Here is a 23,274-nt window from a genome sequence, read left to right on the forward strand (position 1 = left end):
GTGTACCATATACATTCATAATAGAAGAATCGAATTTAATCGAACAGTCAATGAAATCTTCCTAGAACTGACTCCTAAGCTGTGATCAAGTATGTATAAGGAAGAGAAAAAACATTATAGAAAATAGAAATAACATAAAAATGCCATATGGGCTGGAAAGAAAATGTGGCAAGTAGGAGAAATTCAAGTAAAGCCAGTGTATTTGAATTAAATAAATAAGTATGAACCAGGTGTGATATGAGACTGCAAAGGCAGATCTGCCTGCTATTCAGAGACCATGTGGGATACATTAAGGAGAGATTTTTGTCTCTTTTCCTCAGCTAAAATTAATGCAGAGATGAAGGAAAACTGATCATACTTATAATTAAAAATAAAGAAAAAAGAACATACCTTCCACAATGTATAAAATAGATTAGAAAGGAAGCATAGAGACTATATGTAAACCAGCTTTGAAAGTAAATTCATGTAAGACATGATGATAGCTTATACCAGGGTGTTGGTGGAGCAGTCAAAAGCAAACATTAAAAAATACTTCGACCCTGCCTGGTTGGAACATTGCCCTGCAGACCAAAGAGTCCCGGGTTCGGTTCCCGCTAGGGGCATGTACCCCAAAAAAGAAAAGAAAAAAATATTTTGCATGTGGGCCATTTCTCGTTAACATGTTAAATAAAAGCATTGAAATAGAAAGAGGATTCAAAAAAAACTCATAGGTTTCTGAGCTAAGAAAAACTGAAGTTATTGGTTGAGGTCAGAAACGGAGGTAGAGACACATGTTGAAACATTATTATTTTTCTTCATATACTTTTTATTGTTTACCTGTGAAACAATTTTTTAAAAAAGAATTCAACAAATAACAGTTAAAATGTAAACATAAAACATAATTTAGTAGTTACAGAGAAGAATTCAGCATTGACTGAAGATCATGAATTTCATTAGACATATTTTAATTTTAAAGAGTTTTTGAGTATAAGAAGATATTTCAAAAGGATATGATATGACTGAGTATAAAACTCCTTATAAAATTACTTTTCACTGTTTTGATTTCTCTAAAAGGATTCAGAGTGATTAAAGAGCAATATTTGAAACAGAAACAAATAAAACTTAAGTTCATGATAAACACAAATACCATCATACAACCCTAGGAACACAAAATGAAGAGTTTTATTATATTTAACACATTAAATATGTTATATAAGAATAAAAATTATGTTTGCAGAATTACCTTTTATTGATTGAATCTGCTACTATTTCACTATCTACTTCCATTCTTTTATTTTCTTCCACAAGTTGAGAATATGTTATCGAGAGATCTGAAAAATCTTTTGTGATATTAGAAAGTTCAATATCCCTTGATCGTTTCTTTAAGAAAAGAATAAAAAGACCATTATACACATTTATGTATCTCAAAAATAAATAATATATAAAATTACTTTATTTGCCTAAATGAATGTTTGGGGATAGAGAATGGAAATCTAGTGGGAAGTAGAGGAAGGTCAACTTACAGCATCATAAAAATTTTTAAGTCTTTCCAGATATTCATTTTCATAACTTTTTTTCTTCCAAGTTAGCTGATCATAAATACTTTTCAAATCATGTAACTAAGAAAAAAAATATACACAAAAATGAATTGTAGAGAATTAATTTGTAAAATAAGAAATAGATTATATTTCACTTTATGCAGCTACCATAAGTTAATAAATATTGATTAAAATATTATAAAATAATACCATAGGATGTTTTCATTTATGAAATTGATATAAGATTCTAAATAAAATATAGCAAATCAAGTCTAACAATGCTCAAATGAGTATTTGATCATGATAAAATAGAATGTATTTAGTTATAAGAATAGATAAAAATTAGTAAATTAAAGTCATAATTTATCACATCAACAAATTTTTTTTTTTTTTTTTTGGTACATGCCCCTATCGGGAACTGAACCCTGGACTCTCTGGTCTACAGGCACACTCCAACCGCTGAGCCAAACCAGCCAGGGCCACATCAACAAATTAAAAGAGACAATAACATGAATATGGCCAACACTTCACAAAATAGTCATTTAATACATTCACTATCTAGTTTCCATAATTTTAACTAGAACAAGGAAAAACTACTCAAATATAAAAAACCAACAGCAAAAAGCAAAAATAAATCATAAAATGCTAAATGCATGTCCACTGAACTAAAAAATAAGAATGGGTTATCTTTTATCAACACTATTATTAATCATGTTTTGTGAAAGTATAGCTAAATGCAATTGAATAATGAAACCAAATCTTACTATTATAATACTAAATGTAAATAGGTAACATATCTTTAAATTTAGGTTATATGATTGAATATCTAGGAAAACATGGAGATTCTATCCAAAACTACAGTAAATTATTTTGGTAAAATGGCCATGTATAAATATGTAAAAAAACAAACAAACAAAAAAAGCAGTTCTTATCTATAAAAGAAATAATCTACTAAAATACTTACAACGTTTAGTAAAAATAATATTGGAATAAATCCAATATAAAGGGGAGGACTTAAGTAAAGCAAACAGATTCGTATTTAAAAGTCAAGACCCACATGAAAAGAATGACATGTCATGGAAAGGTTTAGTAAAATACAATGTCAGTTATCCCAAAATTAATATAAAGCATAATAGAAGGAAGTGTTCTCTTTCAAACAACATGAAATAAAATTAGTATGAAAGATTAGCAAAAAGGTATATGAAAAATAAGAATAATGTTAGAAATTTGCTACCAGATATTAAAAACATAATATCATTAGAATAAAGCACTATTTTTTTGGTATTGTAATAAAGGTCAGAGGGGAAAACTAGAGCCCAATAATAAATCTGAATTAATATTTTTAAAAGTGGTATTTGAATTGAGTGAGACAGAAATCATTTACTTCAAATAATGGAACTGGAATAATGTATATTATTTATTAAAATAAAAATAAAGTGGTCTCTCTAGTTCACATCTAACTCATGATAAAACAAAATAAATTTCAGATAAATAAAAATTTGAATGCAAACACCAAACAATGCAAAATATTAAAATAATCAATATGAGTTTGTTTGTATAATCTTGGGCTAAAGGAGAATGTCACCTTGCCAAGTAAACCAAAAAGATCTTTTGACATATTTGACAGCATATTTTATAATAAACAAGACTAAAGGAAAAATAATACTGTTTTAAAATGTGAAATAAAAGCCCGACATTCTAAGATACAGTTCTAGTGAAGGGCATCAATGAAAATGGCAGAGTAAGAACATCTGAAAATTTTCCTCCACAAAAGTAAAGAGAAATCTGGCAAAACAAACAAACAAACAAAAAAATCAAAATTAACTTTTTCAGGACTATGGGGATTAACTGAAGGCTTTTTAGCAATTGGAGGTGCACTTATTCAAGAAAAACAGCCTAATGTTAATAAGAAGTATGAGCTTTGTGGGATTTTAACTTGTCCTAATCCCTCCTTCCTGTGGTCCTTGGTAGCCTTGAAGAATAACATTTACATTTGTGGAGCACACCAGCATTTGGGCAGCCATCAGAGGTACTAGAACAGAACTGGAATGCCTCCAAAGCTTCGTTATGAGAATTATCTTTATTTGACCTGTCTGATGGTTTTCTGGAAGGCTCCACTTGCAAGAATATCTGTATCTGACTTAATACAAAGTTCACTAAGTACAAAATGTCTCCCCAAAAAAGTTTTCCCAAGACATGATTATCATAAATCAGGCAATTGATTAAATTTGTGGCCATCTTTGTGGATAATAGTTGGGGCAAACAACAGACTAACCAACAAGCTTAAGAACAAAAGATTTTTAAGAGGAAGAGATGAGTAGAATGGCTTTGTAAAGCTCCAACATAGTCCTGGGAATGTGAAAGGCCGCAAACCCACAGGGATGTGTGAAAGCCCAGGGCTGTTCACAGGCTCCAATGATAACCTGAAAAACTCTTTAGGTTTTCACCTCTGGCTGACCTTGAAACTCCATGAAAGCAGAAGGTGAAAAGTAAGGCAGAGCTAGACAACTGCCTGCATTATTGTCGAGGATGTGGCTAACAAGCATACAAAGCCCCTTGGGAAAGAAAGAGAGATTTGTTGTTTCCAAACTTTTAAGGATCCTTTTCCAATTATTAATAGATCACTAAGATAACTGAGAAGAAATTTCAATGGTTACACATGACAAAGAAAACAGACTTTGCAGAAATCATTCATAAAGGTCACGAAACAAACAAGTAACAACTCCAGCAAAAAGAAACAGGAACAAACCCAGGAGAGGAGTGAGAATCTTATTCACAGTGTTTTCTCAGTATATTATTTAAAATGTCCATTTTTCAATAAAAATATGGAAATGTAAGGAAACAAGAAATATGTACCATATAGAAGAAAAAAAGCACTCAATAGAAATTGTGCCAGAAGAAGCTTAGATATTGAATTTATTCGTCCCAGCAGCTATTTTAAGTATGTGCAAAGGAAACCAATGGACACAGACAATAGTGTGAGGAAGGCAGGATGGAGGTGGGAGTGGAGAGGAGGGGGTCAATGGGGGAAAAATGGGGCAAGTGGACAAATAAATAAAAGTGACTAAGGGCAAAATAAGTAAATGCAAAGAGTTAAAGATAAATGTCTAAAGAACTAAAAGAAAGCATGAAGATGTTTCACCAAATAGAAAATATCAACAAAGAGATAGCAAGAGAGAAGTAAAATTTCATACACAAAGGATCTTCATAAGATTATTGCCTGGTTTATTATCCAAAACCATGAGGCCAGATGATATATACTAACATATTCAAAATACAATAAAAAGGAACCAAAAAATCCTATATTATGTAAAACTACCACTTAAAAATGAAGGAGAGCCCTGGCCAGTTTTGCTCAGCGGTTAGAGGGTCAGCCTGTGGTCCAGAGAGACCCGGGTTTGGTTCCCGCTAAGGGCATGTACCTCGGTTGCAGTTTGTCCCCGGCCCTGGTTGGGTCGTGTGGGTGGCAGCCACTCGATGTGTCCCCTTCACATCGATGTTTCTCTCTCTCTCCCTCCCTCCCTCCTGCTCTATCTGAATCAAAAATGGAAAAATGTCCTCGGGTGAGGATTAAAAAAAAAAAATGAAGGAGATATTAGGACATTGACATATAATCAAAAATTGAGAAAATTTCTCACTAGGAGATCTGTCCTATAAGAAATACTAAAGGGCCTGGCCAGTGTGGCTCAGAGCACTGTCCCAAGGACTGAGAGATCCCAGTTCGATTCCTGGTCAGGGCACATGCCCGGGTTGCAGGCTCAATCCCCAGCAGGAGGCATGCAGGAGGCAGATGATCCATGTATCTCTTTCACATCAATGTTTTTCTCTCTCTCCCTTCCTCTCTCTCTAAAAAATCAATAAAAAAACATATTTTAAAAAATGAAATACTAATGGTAGTTCTTCAGGCTGAAAGAAAAAACACTAGGCAATGACTTGAATACACAAGAAGAAATAAAGAGAATCAGTAAACATACCTACATAGATAAAAATTAAATTATGGTATAAATATATTATTTTGTAACACTTTTTTCTTACCTGATTTAAAAGACAACAACAAAGTAGTAATTATAAGTTTCTGTTAATAGCCATACATGTATGAGAATGTAATTTGTACAATAAGAGCACAAAAAAATGGGAAAGGAAAAGCCACTATAGAGGAGCAAAATTTTTTTATACTATTGAAATTAAGTTACTTTAGTCCAAAATAGATTCTTTTCTTTTTTAAAACATTTTAAATTTATTTTTAGAGAGAGAGGAAGGGAGAAGGAGAGAGGGAGAGAAACAATGATGTGAGAGTGGAATATGGATGGCTGCCTCCTATACATCCCTTACCAGGATCAATCCCCGAAACCCAGGCATGTGCCCTAAATTAGAATCCTACTGACAACTTTTCCATGCACAAGATGACTCCCAGCCGAGCCACACCGGCCAGGGCCAAAATAGATTCTTTTGTAAGTTGAGAGATAATTTATAATCTCAGGGAAAGAACTATGAAAATAATTTTTGAATATATACTTAAAAAAATGACAAAGGAATAATATTACTTTGAAATGGTACACTAAGAAATAATTATTTAATGCAAAAAAATGTAGTAATGGAGTAATGGAGAAATTATAAGAGAAAATAGCAAAATGACAGACATATATCCTACCTTATCAATAATTATATCAAATATACATGGATTAAACACTTTGATGAAGGTATAGAAATTGACTAAATAAATTATTTTTCTAAATGACCCTGTCATACAGCATGGATGAACTTGAACAGCATTATGCTAAGTGAAATAAGCCAGTCAAAGAAAGACAAGTACCATATGATGTCACTCATATATGGAACCTAATGAATAAAATATAAACTGATTCAGAGATAGAGAACAGACTGACAGCTGTCAAAGGAGAGAGAGGTTGTGGGGCTAGAAGAAAAGAGTGAAGGTATTAAGCAAAAAATCCAAAAACTCATAGACACAGACAACAGCATGCTAACTACCAGAGGGGAAGGGGGTGAAAGGAGGTAGAAAAGGATATAGGAAAGATAAATGGTGATGGAAGGAAACTTGACTTGTGCTGGTGAGCACACAATACAATATACAGTTGATGTATTGTAGAATTGTACATCTGAACTTACGTAATTTTATTAACTAATATCACCCCAATAAATTCAATTTAAAAAATGACCCCAGCCCTGGCCGGTCTGGCTCAGTGGTTAGAGTGTCGGCCTGCGGTCCAGAGAGACCCGGGTTCAGTTCCCGCTGAGGGCATGTACCTCGGTTGCAGTTTGTCCTGGCCCTGGTTGGTCGTGCAGGTGGCAGCCACTCGATGTGTCCCTTTCACGTCGATGTCTCTCTCTCTCTCTCTCTCTCTCTCTCTCTCTCTCTTCCTCTCTCTCCCTCCCACTCTGTCTGAACAGAAAATGGAAAAATGTCCCTGGGTGAGGATGAAAAAAACAAAAACAAAAAATGACCCCATAATATACTGTCTACAAGAGGCACAATATAGATTCAAAAACACAAATAGCCCTGGCAGGTGTGGCTCAGTGGTTGGAGTGTTGGCCAACACACCAAAGGGTTACAGGTTCAATTCCTGGTTAAGGGCACATACCTGGGTTGCAGGTTCAATCCCCACCCCAGATGCATATGGGAGGCAACCAATCAATGTGTCTTCTTACATAGGTCTTTCGCTCTCTCTCTCTCACTCTCTCTTTCTCCTCTTCTCTCCCTCCCTTCCACTGTTTCCAAAAAAAAAAAATCAATGGAGAAAATATCCTCAGGTGAGGATTAACAACAAAACAATAACACAACAAGAAACACCCCACAGACATGTTGAACATAATGTTGAACATAACCTTTTTAATAAAAGGTTAAAAAAAGAAACACCATGAAAATCATAGCAAAGCAGAGCTAGAGTGGCTGTATTAATATCAGACAAAATATGTTTTTGAATAAAAATTATTACTAGAGACATTTCATAATGGCAAGTCAATTAATCAAGAAGATATAACAACTACAAACAGAGATTCACCAAACAACAAAGCCTCAAAATAAATGAACAAACTGACAGAGCTTGAAGAGAAAAATAAGCAATTTAATGAAAATAGAGACTTCAATATACACTTTAAATAATGAATAAAAATAGACAGAATATTAACAAGGAAATAGACTTGAACAATGCTAAACAAGAAGGAGACCTAATAGATATCTACATAGTACTCCTTCCAACAAGAATAGAATAATATTTTCCCCAAGTGCACATAGAGCATTCTCTAGGAAAGACCTTATGTTAGGTTATAAAACAAATCATATTAAGTTTTAAAAGGCTGAAATCTTGCAAAGTATATTTTCTATCCTCACAGGAATAAGATTAGAAGTCAATAACAGAAGCCCACTATCATACTAAGATATTATAAATACGGCTCTTATAGTAATTGATAAAGCCATTAGAAAATAAATCATTAATATAAAAGATTTAAATAATGTGATTGTCAATTCACATTCATTATTCACAAAGGAACCTATTTAGAACTATATACCACTATTACTAAAAACATTTCCCAAATAAACTATTTATGCAAATTACCCTTATAGTAGGACACAATTAAGCCTTAACAAATTATAGATAATATATACCATATAGACTACCTTTATGAACAAGTAATAATTACACTAAAAATCAGTTTAAAGATAACTTTAAAATTCAGTGTAAATATAAGGGTTAATCTATCTAAGACAGATCATAGGCTAATTTTGCAGAGAGAGTTTGCCTTCTACAAATTTCCAAGGAAGCTGGTTAAGGTCCAATTTAGAAAAACTACCCAAATAAATGGAGAGATAGATCATGTTTATGTTTAGGAATCTCCATCATAAGATTTAATTTCTCTATCAAATAATTCATAAATAATGTGATTCATAATTCCAATACAATTTCTGAAGGAAATAATAACAGTGAAATTTATATGAAAAGGCAAAGGTCAAGAATTGCCTAAATCTCATTAAAAATATAAGACTGGGTAGTTCACCATAATAGATAATCAAAATTCATTATAGAAGTTTAATAATATGGACATGAAGTATTAAAGTCAAGTTGGTTAAGTAGAACAAAAGAATAAAAAGAGAATGGAGCCATGGCTGGTTTTGCTCAGTGTTTAGAGCACTGGCCCGTGGACAAGAAAGTCCCGGGTTCGGTTCTCGCTAAGGACATGTACCTCAGTTGCAGTTTGTCCCCGGCCCTAGTTGGGGTCGTGTGGGTGGCAACCAGTCGATGTGTCTCTCTCACATTAATGTTTCTTTCTCTCTTCCTCCTTCTCTCCCTCCTGCTCTATCTAAAGATAAATGCAAAAATGTCCTCAGGTGAAGATAAAAAAAAAAGAGAATGGAAAAAAAACACACACACAAATATGGAAGCCTCATATGTGACAGAGATGGCACCAAATATTGGTATATAAATAAATACAATAAATTGTATTGTAACATTTTGTATTCTGTATAAGAAAATATATTAGAACCCAACTCCCTTTCGATCAGCTGAGAAAGACAAGTATCATATGATTTCACTTATATGTGAAATCTAATGAACAAAATAAACTAACAAACAAAACAGAAACAGACTCATAGAAAGCAGAGTGACAGAGAACAGACTGACGGCTGTTATAGGGTAAGGGGACTGGGGGCTGGGTGAAAAAGGTGAAGGAATTAAGCAAAGAAAGAAAAACCTCATAGACATAGACAACAGTATGGTGATTACCAGAAGAAAAGGGAGTGGGGGTTTGGGGGGTAGAAAAGGGTATAGAGGGAATAAATGGTGACTGATTTGGGGTGGTGAACACACAATATGATACACAGATGATGTATTATAGATTTGTATAACTGAAACCAATATAATTTTATTAACCAATGTCATCCCAATAAATTCAATAAAAAAAGAAAAAAGATTAAAACATCTCTTTATGTCATGCCCATAAGTGATTTCCATATTAACTATGTTTCACATCTGGAAGCAAAACATACATTCCTAAAATTCTAGAGATATTTTATTATTTCCAAACTTGTAATTAAAAGATAGAATGACAAAACACTCAACTTTGAATATTTTAAACATAGTTTCATCTAAGATGGTGGTTCTCAACCTTCCTAATGCCGTGATCCTTTAATACAGTTCCTCATGTTGTGGTGACCCCCAACCATAAAATTATTTTTGTTGCTACTTCATAACTATAATTTTGCTACTGTTATGTCTTAGGTGACCCCGTAAAAGGGTCATTTGACCCCCAAAGGGGTCACGACCCACAGGTTGAGAACCGCTGATCTAAGAGGACTGTGTAAATATAAAAAGCGAAACTTCAAATCATTTGCAATAAAAATACTGCAGATTATTTTTTTTGTTTTTGTAGTAAAAATTTCTTAAGAAGTTCATAAAAGTACAAAGTTCATAGAAACTTATCTATAACTTTTAGTAAATTAAAATTGAAATTTCATTCATCAGAAGTTATAAAGAGATGGAAAAATATTGGGTGAAAATATTTCTACCATATGTAACTTTAAACTATTTAGTATTCAGAACATACAACAAATTCTTATATATCAATAAAAAATAAGCAATCACTCAACATTGGAAAAATCATGAGCAGGTTTTTACACAGAAAGGAAACTACAGATGACCCCCCAAAAGCCATTAAAATATGCTCAGTGAATCCATGAATAAGTATGGATTTTTTAAAATAAGATACAATTAAAAAGAGATGATAGAAAATAGCAAAAAAGACATGTAGTTTTAAGTCTAGATAGGAATGCATATTGGTACAGTAAGGTGTATATTATTACCTTTTTAAGATACTATAATTTCTTTTTACCATTTTATAATTTCCTCTTACTATAGTGAACGAGACGTGGCAGAAGAGGAAGATAGGAAAGATGAGTCACAGGAGAAGGTCAGGGTGATACCAAGCATGGCAGGATTCAGCCCACCATCCTGGTTTAAAGAAGAAAGGAACCACCAGCCAGGGGATGCAGGTAGTCTCTAAAAACAGAGAATGATCCCAGGCTGACTCTCACTAAGGAAACAAGGACCTCAGTTTTAAAACCACAGGGACCAAATCTTGCCAAAACTGAATGAGCCTGAAAGCAGATTCAACCTCGAGTCTCCATAACGAAATGCAGGGATGCTGACACCTTGATTTCAGTCTTGGAAGCCCTGGAGGAGAGGAACTAGCTGAGCCACAACCCAGAGACACTTTGCGATGAAAAAAAAAAAAAGGATGCTGCTTTAGCTGCTAAAATTATGGTAATTTGTTATGCAACTATAGACAGAAAATTGGTTAGCTGCTATATAATTATTGACAGAGAATTAGCTTTAATAGCCATGGTTCAAGACTAAAATCACTATATTTTATTTTTAAACATGAAAACTCACCGTTTTTGATAAATCAGATAATTCATCTTTTGTTGTCCGTGTTTCCATTTTTATTTGTTTCCCAGCCTCTATGGTCTTCTCAATACTAATATTAATATCTTGAATTAATGTACTGAAGTGACCACATAGAACATTAAGTTTTTCTACCTGTCTCCTGAGAGAGAGAGAGAAAAAAAAAAAAAACCAGTTGATTTTATCTACATCAAAAAAAGTTATATTAAAATTAGGTATATTTAAATTAGCTTCTGACTTAATGTAAACCAATGAAGTTCACGTGTTCTTAAAAGTTCTCCCATTCCAAAGCAACTCCTGAAAAGTACCATTTAGATATCAAAAGTAAACAGTGAGAAAAATATTCACCAGTAGTATTTATGTTTCCAGTGTAAAGAAATTGAGAGAAACAGATAATGTATTGTAGAACTGTATACCTGAAACCTATATAATTTCATTAACCATTATCCCAATAAATACAATAGAAATAAAATAAATAATTTGTAAATTTTTAAAAATAAATCATCTTTTTATTTTATTTCTGGTGAGAGGCCTTTGATTTAGAAGTTGGATAGCATAGGGATGGAAAAGCAAGCAAGAAAGAAAACAGAAAGAAAAGAAAGATCACTGAGGGGCAGAGTTGAGGTAGAAGAGGGTATGGGGGGATAGATAGTGACGAAAAAATATTAAAATAAAATAAAGAAAAAAAGTTTAAAGAACAAAACAAAAGAAGATGTAAAAGTGAAAAGACCAAACAGACATAGAGGTAAACCACAGGAAACTGCACTTCAGGATAACAAGAGGCTTACTTTAAAGAGGTAATTGCCGACAGGTTCTTTATTCCTATGTGACCTTCCACAAAAAAGACTAGTGGCTAATCTGTGAACCACAAAATACTTTACCTTATATGGTAGGTAGAAAACACATTCCAAATATAAAAGTCTCCTTAGACAATGTTATAATTTAATACATTAAAAAAAAGGTACAGTGAGAAAATGACCAAGTTATCACTTTCATAAAATATCAGCAAGTAATAAAGATAGCCCCAACTTTTCTTAGACATTAAAGTAATAAACTGGAAATTTATTCGAAACCATACAAAAGATCAAACAATAAATCATTTATGGTAATAAAATCCTACAAGCCAATATGGAAATAAAAATAAAATAAAAAATAGACAAATGAGCAAAGAAGATAAACAAAAGAATAAATACCAGTGGCCAATAAATACATGATATGCTTACTGAATTTGCCCTGATTTTAGGAGTTGAGTCAAATAAAACTGAAAGATACAACCTCATTACAGAAATGAAAATTAAAACAAATAAACAGGCAAGAATATTATTCTTGTGTGGAGAATACAGGTCTCCCTACCAGAATTCTAGAAGCCAGGTAGTTATGAGAGTTGAGGAGTCTCAGCATTCAAAATGTGTAAGTTTAGTTAAATTTCCTTCCTATAAAATTAATTTTTCTTCTCTCAATGGTATTTGTTTTCCCCAGTCCAGATAATAAACTATAAACTTTGAGTAAGTAGGTAATTGCACAGGATCATGAAATACAGGAGGCTAAATATTATTTTAATTGTCTCATCACTATTTCCATAAGGAAGATGGTGCTACCAATTCCTCAGCCTTTCTAGGACTTTTCAGTGTAAAAGTATGTGCTACTAGGTTTGCCCCCACTATTAGTTTAGATTTAATCATTCTCCTATCTGCTAAAATCGGAATAAATTTAGTAGAATAAAATAGGAGGAAACACTCTACCTCTTGTTAAGCATTTCTATAAAGAAGAGCAATCAAGACGCCAAAGAATATGCAGGGTAAAGAAAAGTGGGTTTACAGTTGTTTGTGTGAAAAATAATACAATAATTAATTAATAAATAACAAGAATAAACTGTGTTTCTCATACTCAAAACTGTTGTGTGTTTCAATTCATATGGAATTCAAGAAGACACAGCTAACTATGGTGGTAGAAATCGGAATGGAAATTACCTCTTTGCGCCCAGATTACCTCTTTGCACCCAGAGTGGGGTTGGGCAGCGGGTAACGGTATAGTCTGGGAAATAGAACAAGAAAAGCTACTAGTATGTTGGAAAGTTTCTATATCTTAAGTTAGGGCATGGTTACATGGGTGTTTACATATCTGAAAAATCATCAATCTATATACTTGATAGCATACATAATCGTGTTTCTATATATGTGCTAATTCTCAACAGATAAAAAAATAGTGAAGAACAATTAAACATATCTTTCAAAACTTCTTTAATCATTTATGACTCCTCTAATGTTTATAAAAGAACTTTTGGAAAATATATTTAAATGAGAAAAAAAAATCAACAAAGAAAAAGTTGCATGACATAATAAATAATGGTGAAAATAGGAATTTATAAAATGTTCCTTTGGCCCTGGCCAGTTTGGCTCAGTGGTTAGAATATCAGCCTGCAGTCCAGGGAGACCCGGGTTCCCTTCCCACTAAGGGCATGTACCTCAGTTGCAGTTTGTCCCTGGCCCTGGTTGGGTTGTGTGGGTGGTAACCACTCGATGTGTCCCTTTCACATCGATGTTTTTCTCTTTCTTTTTCTTCCTCTCTCTCCTTCCCACTCTATCTGAATAAAAAATGGAAAAATGCCCTCGGGTGAGGATAAAAAATAAATAAATAAAATGTTCCTTTGTATTTATTTAAATATTTGTTATAAAAACCACCAAGTAGTTTTTATATTCAAAATTGAGAAGGAAAATTTTTTGAAAATGCTACAAGATATAGATTGTTGTATTTACAATATAGACTAAAATCTGTTTTGTACCAGATAGAATAATGAAATGCTAAATGTGTGTACAAATGTATATATACAGAGATAGAGAGATAAGTTTTTGAAATAAAAATAGAGATAGAAAAACAACTGATAGTTTCAAGACATGCAAAATAAAAAAGAGTATGGAAAAACCGAGGGCATTATGGTCTCAATTTTTCATCTCTTTCTGTATCCACTTCCTTTGCCATGTAACTTGTAGGGTTCTCTAACTCTGGCTTTAAGCTAAGTCATTTGACTTGCCATTGTCATTTAGATTTTAGCAAACACAGAGTGAATACAGTCTTACGAAGTTCATGTGTGACTGTGTTTGCCTGCTCTACTCTTCTCCGATTACCATGGGAATATTTATAACAGACTGGAGAAACATACAATACCATAACCAAATCTGCCGAGTTGCCTCAGCTAAGGCTTTACTATGTGAGCAGCAAGCCAGTCAAACCCCATAATAATAATAATAAATTTTTAAAAATGAAATAAATAGATCTATTAAGAAAAAATGAATAGAGATACATAGAAGCACAGAAATCAGTTACGTGTGACATGGAAAAATCAACCTAAAATAAAATCAAACAGAGAAACTTCAACTAAACAAATAAAATAAAATCTGCCAGTGAAATTCTAATCAGAAGAAATCTTTTAGAATATCAATATCAAACAAAAATATACTTTGAGGAATGAAATATTAAAGAAATTAAAATGAAGAATATGTATATAAATAAATACATATATGAAAATTCACTATGAAGATAGAAAAACTATGAATCTACATGCACTTATATACCTAGAAATATATAAAGTGAATATTGACAGCATTGTAAAAGTAAGTTGAATAGCAAAAGATTTAAAAATAGTTCTGTCAAAAAGATAGATCAAAGAGACCAAAATAAGTAAAACACTCCTCCCATCAACCTTATGGTTGTTACCACGTTAAGTCTCAACGATTATTGGACTAAGGCCAAGATGGTGTCCTTGCTATGTGAGCTTCTGCAAAGAGCATCTCAAAATATGGAAGCTTGTCCTGACTGGATTATCTAAGTGGTTAGAGCGTTGGCCAGTGAACCAATGAGTTGTGGGTTCAAATCTGACCAAAGGCACGTACCTCGGCTGCAGTTTGTCCCCAACCCTGGTCAGGTCAAGCAGGAGACAGTCAGTTGATGTGTCTCTCTCACATCGATATTTCTCTCTTTCCCTCCCTCTCACTCTATCTGACAAATGGAAAAGTATTCTCAGGTGAGGTTAAAAAAATATATATGGGGATAGATTCCAAAATGGCAGCGGAGTGAATGAAAGCTACACAGACCGTCTCCCAGGACTAAACTGGAATTACAACTAAAACAGACAAATTGACAGGAAAAAGCAACAGAAAAGCAGCTTGTAAGGATCATATAACCAGGAACATTGACTTGATCCTGGTAGAATTGCAAAGGCATTAGACGGGGGCTGGGACCCCACGGTCAGCAGCTTGACAGCAGCCTTAGCTGTGAGCAGCGCCCCTGAGTTAAATCCCAAGTGGCTGCACAGTGCAGAGCCAGGACAGAAGCTAAAATAGCCAGAGCGACTCACCTTGGGCTCTGGCAGGGGGAGGGCAGACTGGACTGGAACTGTGTGGGGACGCTCAGGATTTGAAGGGCACTAGGAGCTCTTGCTGAGTTGTAGTCATGCAGGATGGTGGCCATATTGCTCCTTCCCAGGGCTCGGGGGGGGGGGGCAGCAGCCCCTCCCTCAGAGCTTCAACCCTACCCTGTGGGCCATTGAAATGCTAATTGAGGCTTACTAAAAACTAGCATCTGCCCCACCCTCAGGAAATCCCCTTACATTGAGCAACTGAGAGAGTTTATCAATCAACTAACAACCCAAAACTCTTCAAGTAACCAGGACTGCTAGCCTCCAGGCAAAAAGCTAGAGGATAACATTACCATTCCTGGGCTGGCAACTCTAACCAGGAGAGTAAGACTTGACAGTGGTGTTTAACATGGATCCACACTCGCTTATCTAAACCGAAGAGAGGGAGCAACAAACAGCAGAACACCAACACCCACAGGGAAAACTTGGCAGGCTCCAAAGCCCACTGTGATAGCTAAAATGGTGAAACACAGAAACAAAAGCCAAATTAAAGAACAAGAAACCTCCACCAAAGATGATATCAATGTGAAACAGATAGGTAAGTGAACAGAACTAGAATTCAGAGCCATGATCTTGAGAAAGCTCAACAGCATGAGTAAGGATATAGAGATGCTGAAAATAAACCAATTGGAAATGAAAAACCAACAAGAAGAGATCAAGAGTGACATATTAGAAATAAAGAACACATTAGAAGGTCTAAACAGCAGAGTAGAGGAAGCAGAAGACTGCATCAGCGAATTAGAAGACGGTAGAAAAAATCAACAAATCAGAAAACCAAAAGGAAAAAAAAGATTTAAAAAACAGGAAGACAGCTTAAGAGAACTGTGGAACAACAGGAAACATAATAATATTCGCATTATAGGAGTCCCTGAAGAAGAAGAAAATGAGCAGGGGTTAGAAAATATATGCAAAGAAATAGTGACAGAAAACTTCCCTAAGTTGGTGAAGGAAGAAGGCATTCAACTTGAAGAAGCACAGAGAGCCTCAAGTAAGAAGAACTGAAACAGACCCACACCAAGACACATAGTAATTAAAATGCCAAAGATTAAACACAAAGAGAGAATCCTAAAAGCAACAAGAGAGAAGCAACAGGTTACCTACAAAAGAAACCCCATAAGGCTCTCAGCTGACTTCTCAACAGAAACACTACAGACAAGAAGGGAATGGCATGAAGTGATCAAGCTCATGAAAAACAAGGATCTGAATCCAAGACTACTCTACCCAGCAAGGCTATCATTCAAAATGGAAGGTCAAATAAAGAGCTTCCCAGACAAAAAAAAAAAAAAGGCTAAGAGAATACATTAACAAAAAACCAGCACTACAAGAAATGTTAAAAGGACTGCTGTAATTAGTAGAAGAAATAGAAAAAAATATATAACCAAACTAAACAAAAATGGCAATAAATAAGTGCATATCAATAATCACCTTTAATGTAAATGGACTGAATGCTCCAATAAAAAGACACAGAGTAGCTGATTGGATAAGAAAGTATGACTCATCCATATGTTGTTTACAAGAGACCAAGCTCACAACAGAAGACTCACATAGGTTGAAAGTGAAGGGATGGAAAAAAATCTTCCAAGCAAATGAAAAGGAAAAAAAAAAGAGGGGGTAGCAATACTCATATCTGATGAAATCGATTTTAAAATGAAGACCATAACTGGAGACAAAGAAGGCCCCTACATAATATTGAAAAGATCTATCCAGCAGGAAGATATAACCTTGGTAAACATATATGAACCCAATATAGCAGCACCAAAATATATTAAAAATCTTTTGGAAGACTTCAAAAGAGAAATCAATAGCAATATAATCATAGCATGGGACTTCAACTCCCTGTTGACACCACTGGATAGATCCTCTAGACAAAAAATTAGCAAGGAAACAGAGACTCTAAATGAAGCACTAGACCAAATGGATTTATTGATATCAACAAAGAATTACACCCCACAACTACAGAATTCATATTCTTCTAAAGTGCACATGGGACATTCTCATAGATAGACCACATGATAGGACACAAACTAAATCTCGACAAGTTCAAGAAGACTGAAATTATATCAAGCATCTTCTCAAATCACAATGGCATGAAACTAGAAAAAAATTGCAACGAAAACATGCAAAGACATTTGAACACATGGAGGCTAAATAGAATGTTATTAAACAATGAATGGGTCACCGAGGAGATCAAGGAAGAAATTAAAAACTTCCTGGAAACCAATGAAAACGAACACACAACAACACAAAATCTATGGGATGTAGCAAAAGCAGTTCTGAGAGGGAAGTTCATAGCAATACAGGCCTACCTCAAGAAACAAGAAAAATTTCTAATTGACTATCTAACCTCACAACTTAAAGCATCAGAAAGCAAACAAACAAACAACACCACCAACAACAACAACAACAAAAAGAGTAAGTGGAAAGAAGGAAATAGTAAAGATAAGAGCAGAAATAAATGACATACAGTCGGGAAACAAAAAAAATTCAAAGGATCAAAGAAACAAAGAGGTGTTTTTTTTTTTGAAAAGATAAACAACATTGATGAACCCTCAGACAGACTCACCAAGAAACAAAGAGAGAGCACCCAAGTGCACAAAATCAAAAATAAAAGAGGAGATGTAACAATTGACACCACAGAAATACAAAACATTGTAAACAGCTACTATGAACAATTATATGGCAATAAATTCAACAATCTAAGTGAAATGGACAAATTTCTAGAAACACATAGTCTCCCAAAACTGGACCAGAAAGAGATAGAAAACTTCAACAGACCAATAACAATTAAAGAAATTGAAGAGGTAATCAAGACTCTCCCAGCAAACAAAAGCCCAGGCCTGGGTGAGTTTTACTGAATATTCAAAAAGGAACTACTAACACCCATCCTCCTCAAACTATTTCAGAAAATTCAAGAAGAAAGAAGACTTCCAAACTCGTTTTATGAAGCCAGCATAATTCTAATTCCAAAACCAGAAAAAGACACTACAGAGAAAGAAAACTATAGGCCAATATCCCTGATGAACATAGATGCCAAAATCTTGGACAAAATACTAGCAAATTGGATCCAGCAATACATCAAAAAAATTATTCATCATGACCAAGTGGGATTCATCCCAGTGATGCAAGGCTGGTATAATATTCACAAGTCAATAAATGTGATACACTAAATAAACAAAATGAAGAATAAAAACCACATGATTATATCAATAGACGCTGAAAAAGCATTCGACAAAATTCAGCATCGATTTCTGATAAAAACTTTCAGCAATGTGGGAATAGAGTGATCATGTCTCGACATAATAAAGACCATATGTGAAAGACCTACAGCCAACATCATACTCAATGGGCAGAAACTAAAAACATTTCCATTAAGAACAGGAACAAGACAGGGATGTCCACTTTTTCCACTCTTATTTAACATTATACTGGAAATCTTAGCCACAGCAATCAGACATGAAGAAAAAATAAAAGGGATCCAAATTGGAAAGGAGGAAGTGAAACTGTCATTGTTCGCAGATGACATGATAGTATACATAGAAAACCATAAAGACTCCATCAAAAATCTACTAGACTTAATAAATAAATTTGGCAAAGTAGCAGGTTACAAAATTAACGTCAAGAAATCGACGGCATTCTTGTACACCAATGATGAACTGACAGAAAGAAACTCAAAAAGAATCCCATTTACCATTGTGGCAAAAAAATTAAGATACCTAGAAATAAACTTAACCAAAGAAGTAAAGGACCTATTTGTAGAAAACTACAGGACATTGAAAAAAGAAATAGAGGAAGATATAAAAATGTGGAAGCACATACCTTGTTCATGGATTGGAAGAATTAACATCATTAAAATGTCCATACTACCCAAAGTAATCTATAGATTCAATGCAATCCCCATCAAAATACCAACGACACACTTCACAGAACTAGAACAAATACTTAAAAAGTTCATATGGAACCAAAGTAGACCCCGAATAGCCACAGCTATTTTGAAAAAGAAGAACAAAGTTGGTGGGATCACAATACCAGATATCAGGTAATACTACAAAACAACTGTAATCAAAACAGCCTGGTACTGGAACAAGATCAGGCAAATAGACCAGTGGAAAAGAACAGAGAACCCAGAAATGGACCCAAGGCAATATGCTCAATTAATATTTGACAACCGTGTCAAGAGCATACAGTGGAGTAAAGACAGCCTCTTTAATAAATGGTGTTGGAAAAATTGGACAGCTATATGCAAAAAAAAATGAAACTAGACCATCAACTTATACCATACACAAAATAATCTCAAAATGGATAAAAGACTTAAATGTGACCCGTGAATCCATAAAAATTCTAGAAGAAGCCCTGGCCAGTTTGGCTCAGTGGGTGGAGCGTCAGCCTGCAGTCCCGAGAGACCCTGGTTCAGTTCCCGCTAAGGGCACATACCTCGGTTGCAGTTTGTCCCCAGCCCTGGTTGGTTTTGCGGATGGCAGCCACTCGATGTGTCCCTTTCACATCGATGTTTCTCTCTCTCTCTCTTTCTGTTCCTGTCTCTCCCTCCCACTCTACCTGAACAAAAAATGGAAAAATGTCCTCGGATGAGGATTAAAACAAAATTTTCTAGAAGAAAATGTAGGTAACAAAATTTCAGACATTATACACAGCAGAATTTTCACTGATACATCACCTAAGGCAACAGAAACAAAGGAAAAAATGAACAAATGGGACTACATCAAATTAAAAAGCTTCTGCACAGCAAAAGAAACAACCATCAAAATGGAAAGGCAACCCACTGTATGGGAGAACATCATTGCCAATGATATATCAGATAAGGGATTAATTTCCAAAATATATAGAGTACTCATACAACTAAACCAAAGAAAGACAAAGAACCCAATTAAAAAATTGGCAGAGGAGCTGAAAAGACACCTCTCCAAACAGGACATCCAAATGGCCAAGAGATATATGAAGAAAGACTCAACATCACTAATCATCAGAAAGATGCAAATTAAAACAACAATGAGATATCACCTCACACCTGTCAGAATGGTCGCCATCAACAAATCATCAAACAACAAGTGTTGGCGAGGGTGTGGAGAAAAGGGGACTCTAGTGCACTGCTAGGGGGAATGCAGACTGGTGCAGCCACTATGGAAAACAATATGGTGTTACCTCAAAAATTAAAAATTGTACTTCCATTTCACCCAGTGATCTCGCTTCTAGGAGTATACCCTAAGAAGCCTGAAACACCAATAAGGAAGAATGTATGTAGCCCCATGTTTGTAGCAGCACTATTTCCAATAGCTAAAATCTGGAAACAGCCCAAGTGTCCATCAGTAGATGAATGGATAAAAAAGCTGTGGTATATATACACAATGGAGTACTATGCAGCTGTAAGAAAGAAAGATCTCTTATCCTTTGAGACGACATAGAGGGATCTGGAAAGTATTATCCTAAGTGAAACAAGCCAAGCAGAAAAAAACAAATACCACATGATCTCACTTATATATGGAATATAATGAATATAACAGTCTGAGGAATAGGATAGACCCAGAAACACGAAGTAGGGTAAAGACTGACAACCCTCAGAATAGGGGGTAGTAGGGGTGGGAAGAGATAAACCACAGAACTTATATGCATGTATGTATAACCAATGGACATGGACAACAAAGCCAGGGATGGGGCGGGGGCGATGGGGAGGAGAGTGTCAATGGGGTAAAAAAGGAGAAACATCTATAACAAAAATAAAATAAAATAATTAAAAATAAATAATAATAATAATAATATGGAAGCTTGATTCATCAAGGCAAATAACCAAGCAAGAGTTGTGGCAAGAAAGAGAGTGCTAGCAAGAGAAAAGTCACAGTTTTGTTTTGTTTTGTTTTGTTTTGTTTTGTTTTGTTTTGTTTTGTTTTTTACAATCTAATCATAAGAATAACATTGTATTATTTTTGCTTTACTCTGTTCATCAGAAGCAACTCACTGGGTTTAGCCCACATGCAAGGGGAAGCGATTTTACACGGGAGAAAATATCAGGAGGCAGAGATCATTGGAAGCCATATTGAAACTGCTAACCACAGAGCCCTTTGATCAGTTAGATGTTTCATAGTTGGAGATCTGCAAGGTGCATTTTTACGGCCTTCACATTACACCCAGAAATAAGGAATTATTTAAATAGATAATAAGCCAGAAGGAACAACATTAGAAGAATTAAAAATGTAGAAAATAATGAGAAAATCATCCAGAGGCATTGTGGATACAATGAAACTAAGATATGTTTCATTTGAGTCCTAGAAGAAGGAACAGAGAGAAAATGGGACCAAGGCATAGTCTGAAGTGATTATGTCTGAGAATGCCCAGGGATAATGAAAAGTATAATACATAGATTCCATAAGACTAGAGGACTCACAAAGCCCAAGAAAATTAGTAAAAATAATCCACCCCTAGAATATCTTAATAAAATAAAATAAATATAGTTTTAAAACCAAGAGATGATCTTAAAACAGCCAAAGAAAAAAATACAGATTAGTTGTATAGCACTGAGTCAAATGGTCAAAATGCTTCTTAAAAGCAAAAATGAAAATTGGTAGATTATGAAATGATAAATTTAATATGAAAATAAAAAATATAAAAGGACTCTGGAAATTTTGTCATCAGCAGAACTTCATTACAGAGTATTCTGAGTGATCTATTCCAACTGGAAAGTACTCCCAAGTGGTAAATCTATGATGCATGAAGAAAAAAAAATAAGAAAAGAAAAATGTTACTATGAGGGTAAATCTAAAAATCAACCTTAATTCTTTAAAATAATAACAACAAAATTCTCATGGGTTATAAAAATATAATATTCCACAACAACAACTATTTAATTCAGGAACAATGTGATAACTATGGTAAAACTTTCCATAAATCCCTTTCTTATCCAGGAGGTTAAAAGTGTCTTTAAGAGTCTAAGAATGTACATTTGCATGTAGAAATTAGTAGTATTTCCTATTAAGATAACAGAAACAGAATTATAATACTCAAACTAGAAGAAGTAAAAATAACAACTAATGTGAAAGAAGATAATAAAAAAAGAAAAAGAAAAAATATGGGCAAATACAATAGTTTATTTTATGGTTTAAATCTAAACTTATAGTAATTTGTGAATGCACTTTAAAAAAACACTTTCAAATGATAAAAAAAAATCTACCTACATGATGTTTACAAGAGAGATAGATAAAACATGAAGACTCAAAAGTATAGAAATTTAAAGAATTAAAAGTATTTCCCAAATATCAAAAGAAGGCTAGTAAAGCTATTTTAATAATATCTTGATTGAATTTAAGGCCAAAAATATTCTAAGAGTCAAATATTGTCGGTTCATAATGATGAAAAGGTAAATCATTTGTGAGCAAGATATAACAATGCTAAACTTGTATGAACCTGAGAGAGTCTGGAAAAATATGGAGCAAAAACCGATAAAAATTTTAAAAGTAAAAAGATATAAACCAATATACTACCATAGTGGAAGATTTTACCACTTTCCTTAATATTTGACAGAAAAGTAGCAAAAATCAGTAATGATATAGAACAGTGCTTCTCAAACAACTCATTGGGATCTGTTAAAAGTGCAGATTCTCATTAACAGGTCTGAATTGAACCTCAGATTCTGCATTTTGAACAAGCACCCAGGTAATGCTGATGTTGTTGGTCCATAGACCACACTTGAAATTTAGCAAGAATAGACAAAGATTAACCTCTATGATTAGAAAACTTGACCTAATGAAACAGTAAGGAGCAATAAATTCAATAGGTACATGGGAATATTTTCAAGTACACAAGGAGAATTTACTAGAAAAGAGTCACTGAGCCAAAAATTAATAGGCAACAATTTCCAATAAGTTAAAATTATATAATACTCTCTGAACAAAATAAAATTAAACTGGAAATAATCATAATA

The 23,274-nt window shown here is 34.1% G+C and overlaps 1 protein-coding gene across 1 annotated transcript in view; it reads right to left on the reverse strand.

Annotated features, from left to right (window-relative positions):
• The window catches only part of CCDC178 (coiled-coil domain containing 178), a 390,130-nt gene that overhangs the window by 310,262 nt on the left and 56,594 nt on the right, over positions 1 to 23,274 (reverse strand). Inside the window, exons 9-11 of the mRNA XM_036245789.1 lie at positions 10,922 to 11,075; positions 1,503 to 1,598; positions 1,223 to 1,359 (exon numbers count right to left, since the gene is read on the reverse strand). Coding sequence (XP_036101682.1) covers positions 1,223 to 1,359; positions 1,503 to 1,598; positions 10,922 to 11,075 — 387 coding nt within the window. The remainder of the gene's footprint in view (positions 1 to 1,222; positions 1,360 to 1,502; positions 1,599 to 10,921; positions 11,076 to 23,274) is intronic.

Source organism: Molossus molossus, unplaced genomic scaffold (genome assembly GCF_014108415.1).
Source record: "Molossus molossus isolate mMolMol1 unplaced genomic scaffold, mMolMol1.p scaffold_m16_p_6, whole genome shotgun sequence".
Taxonomy (NCBI): Eukaryota; Metazoa; Chordata; class Mammalia; order Chiroptera; family Molossidae; genus Molossus; species Molossus molossus.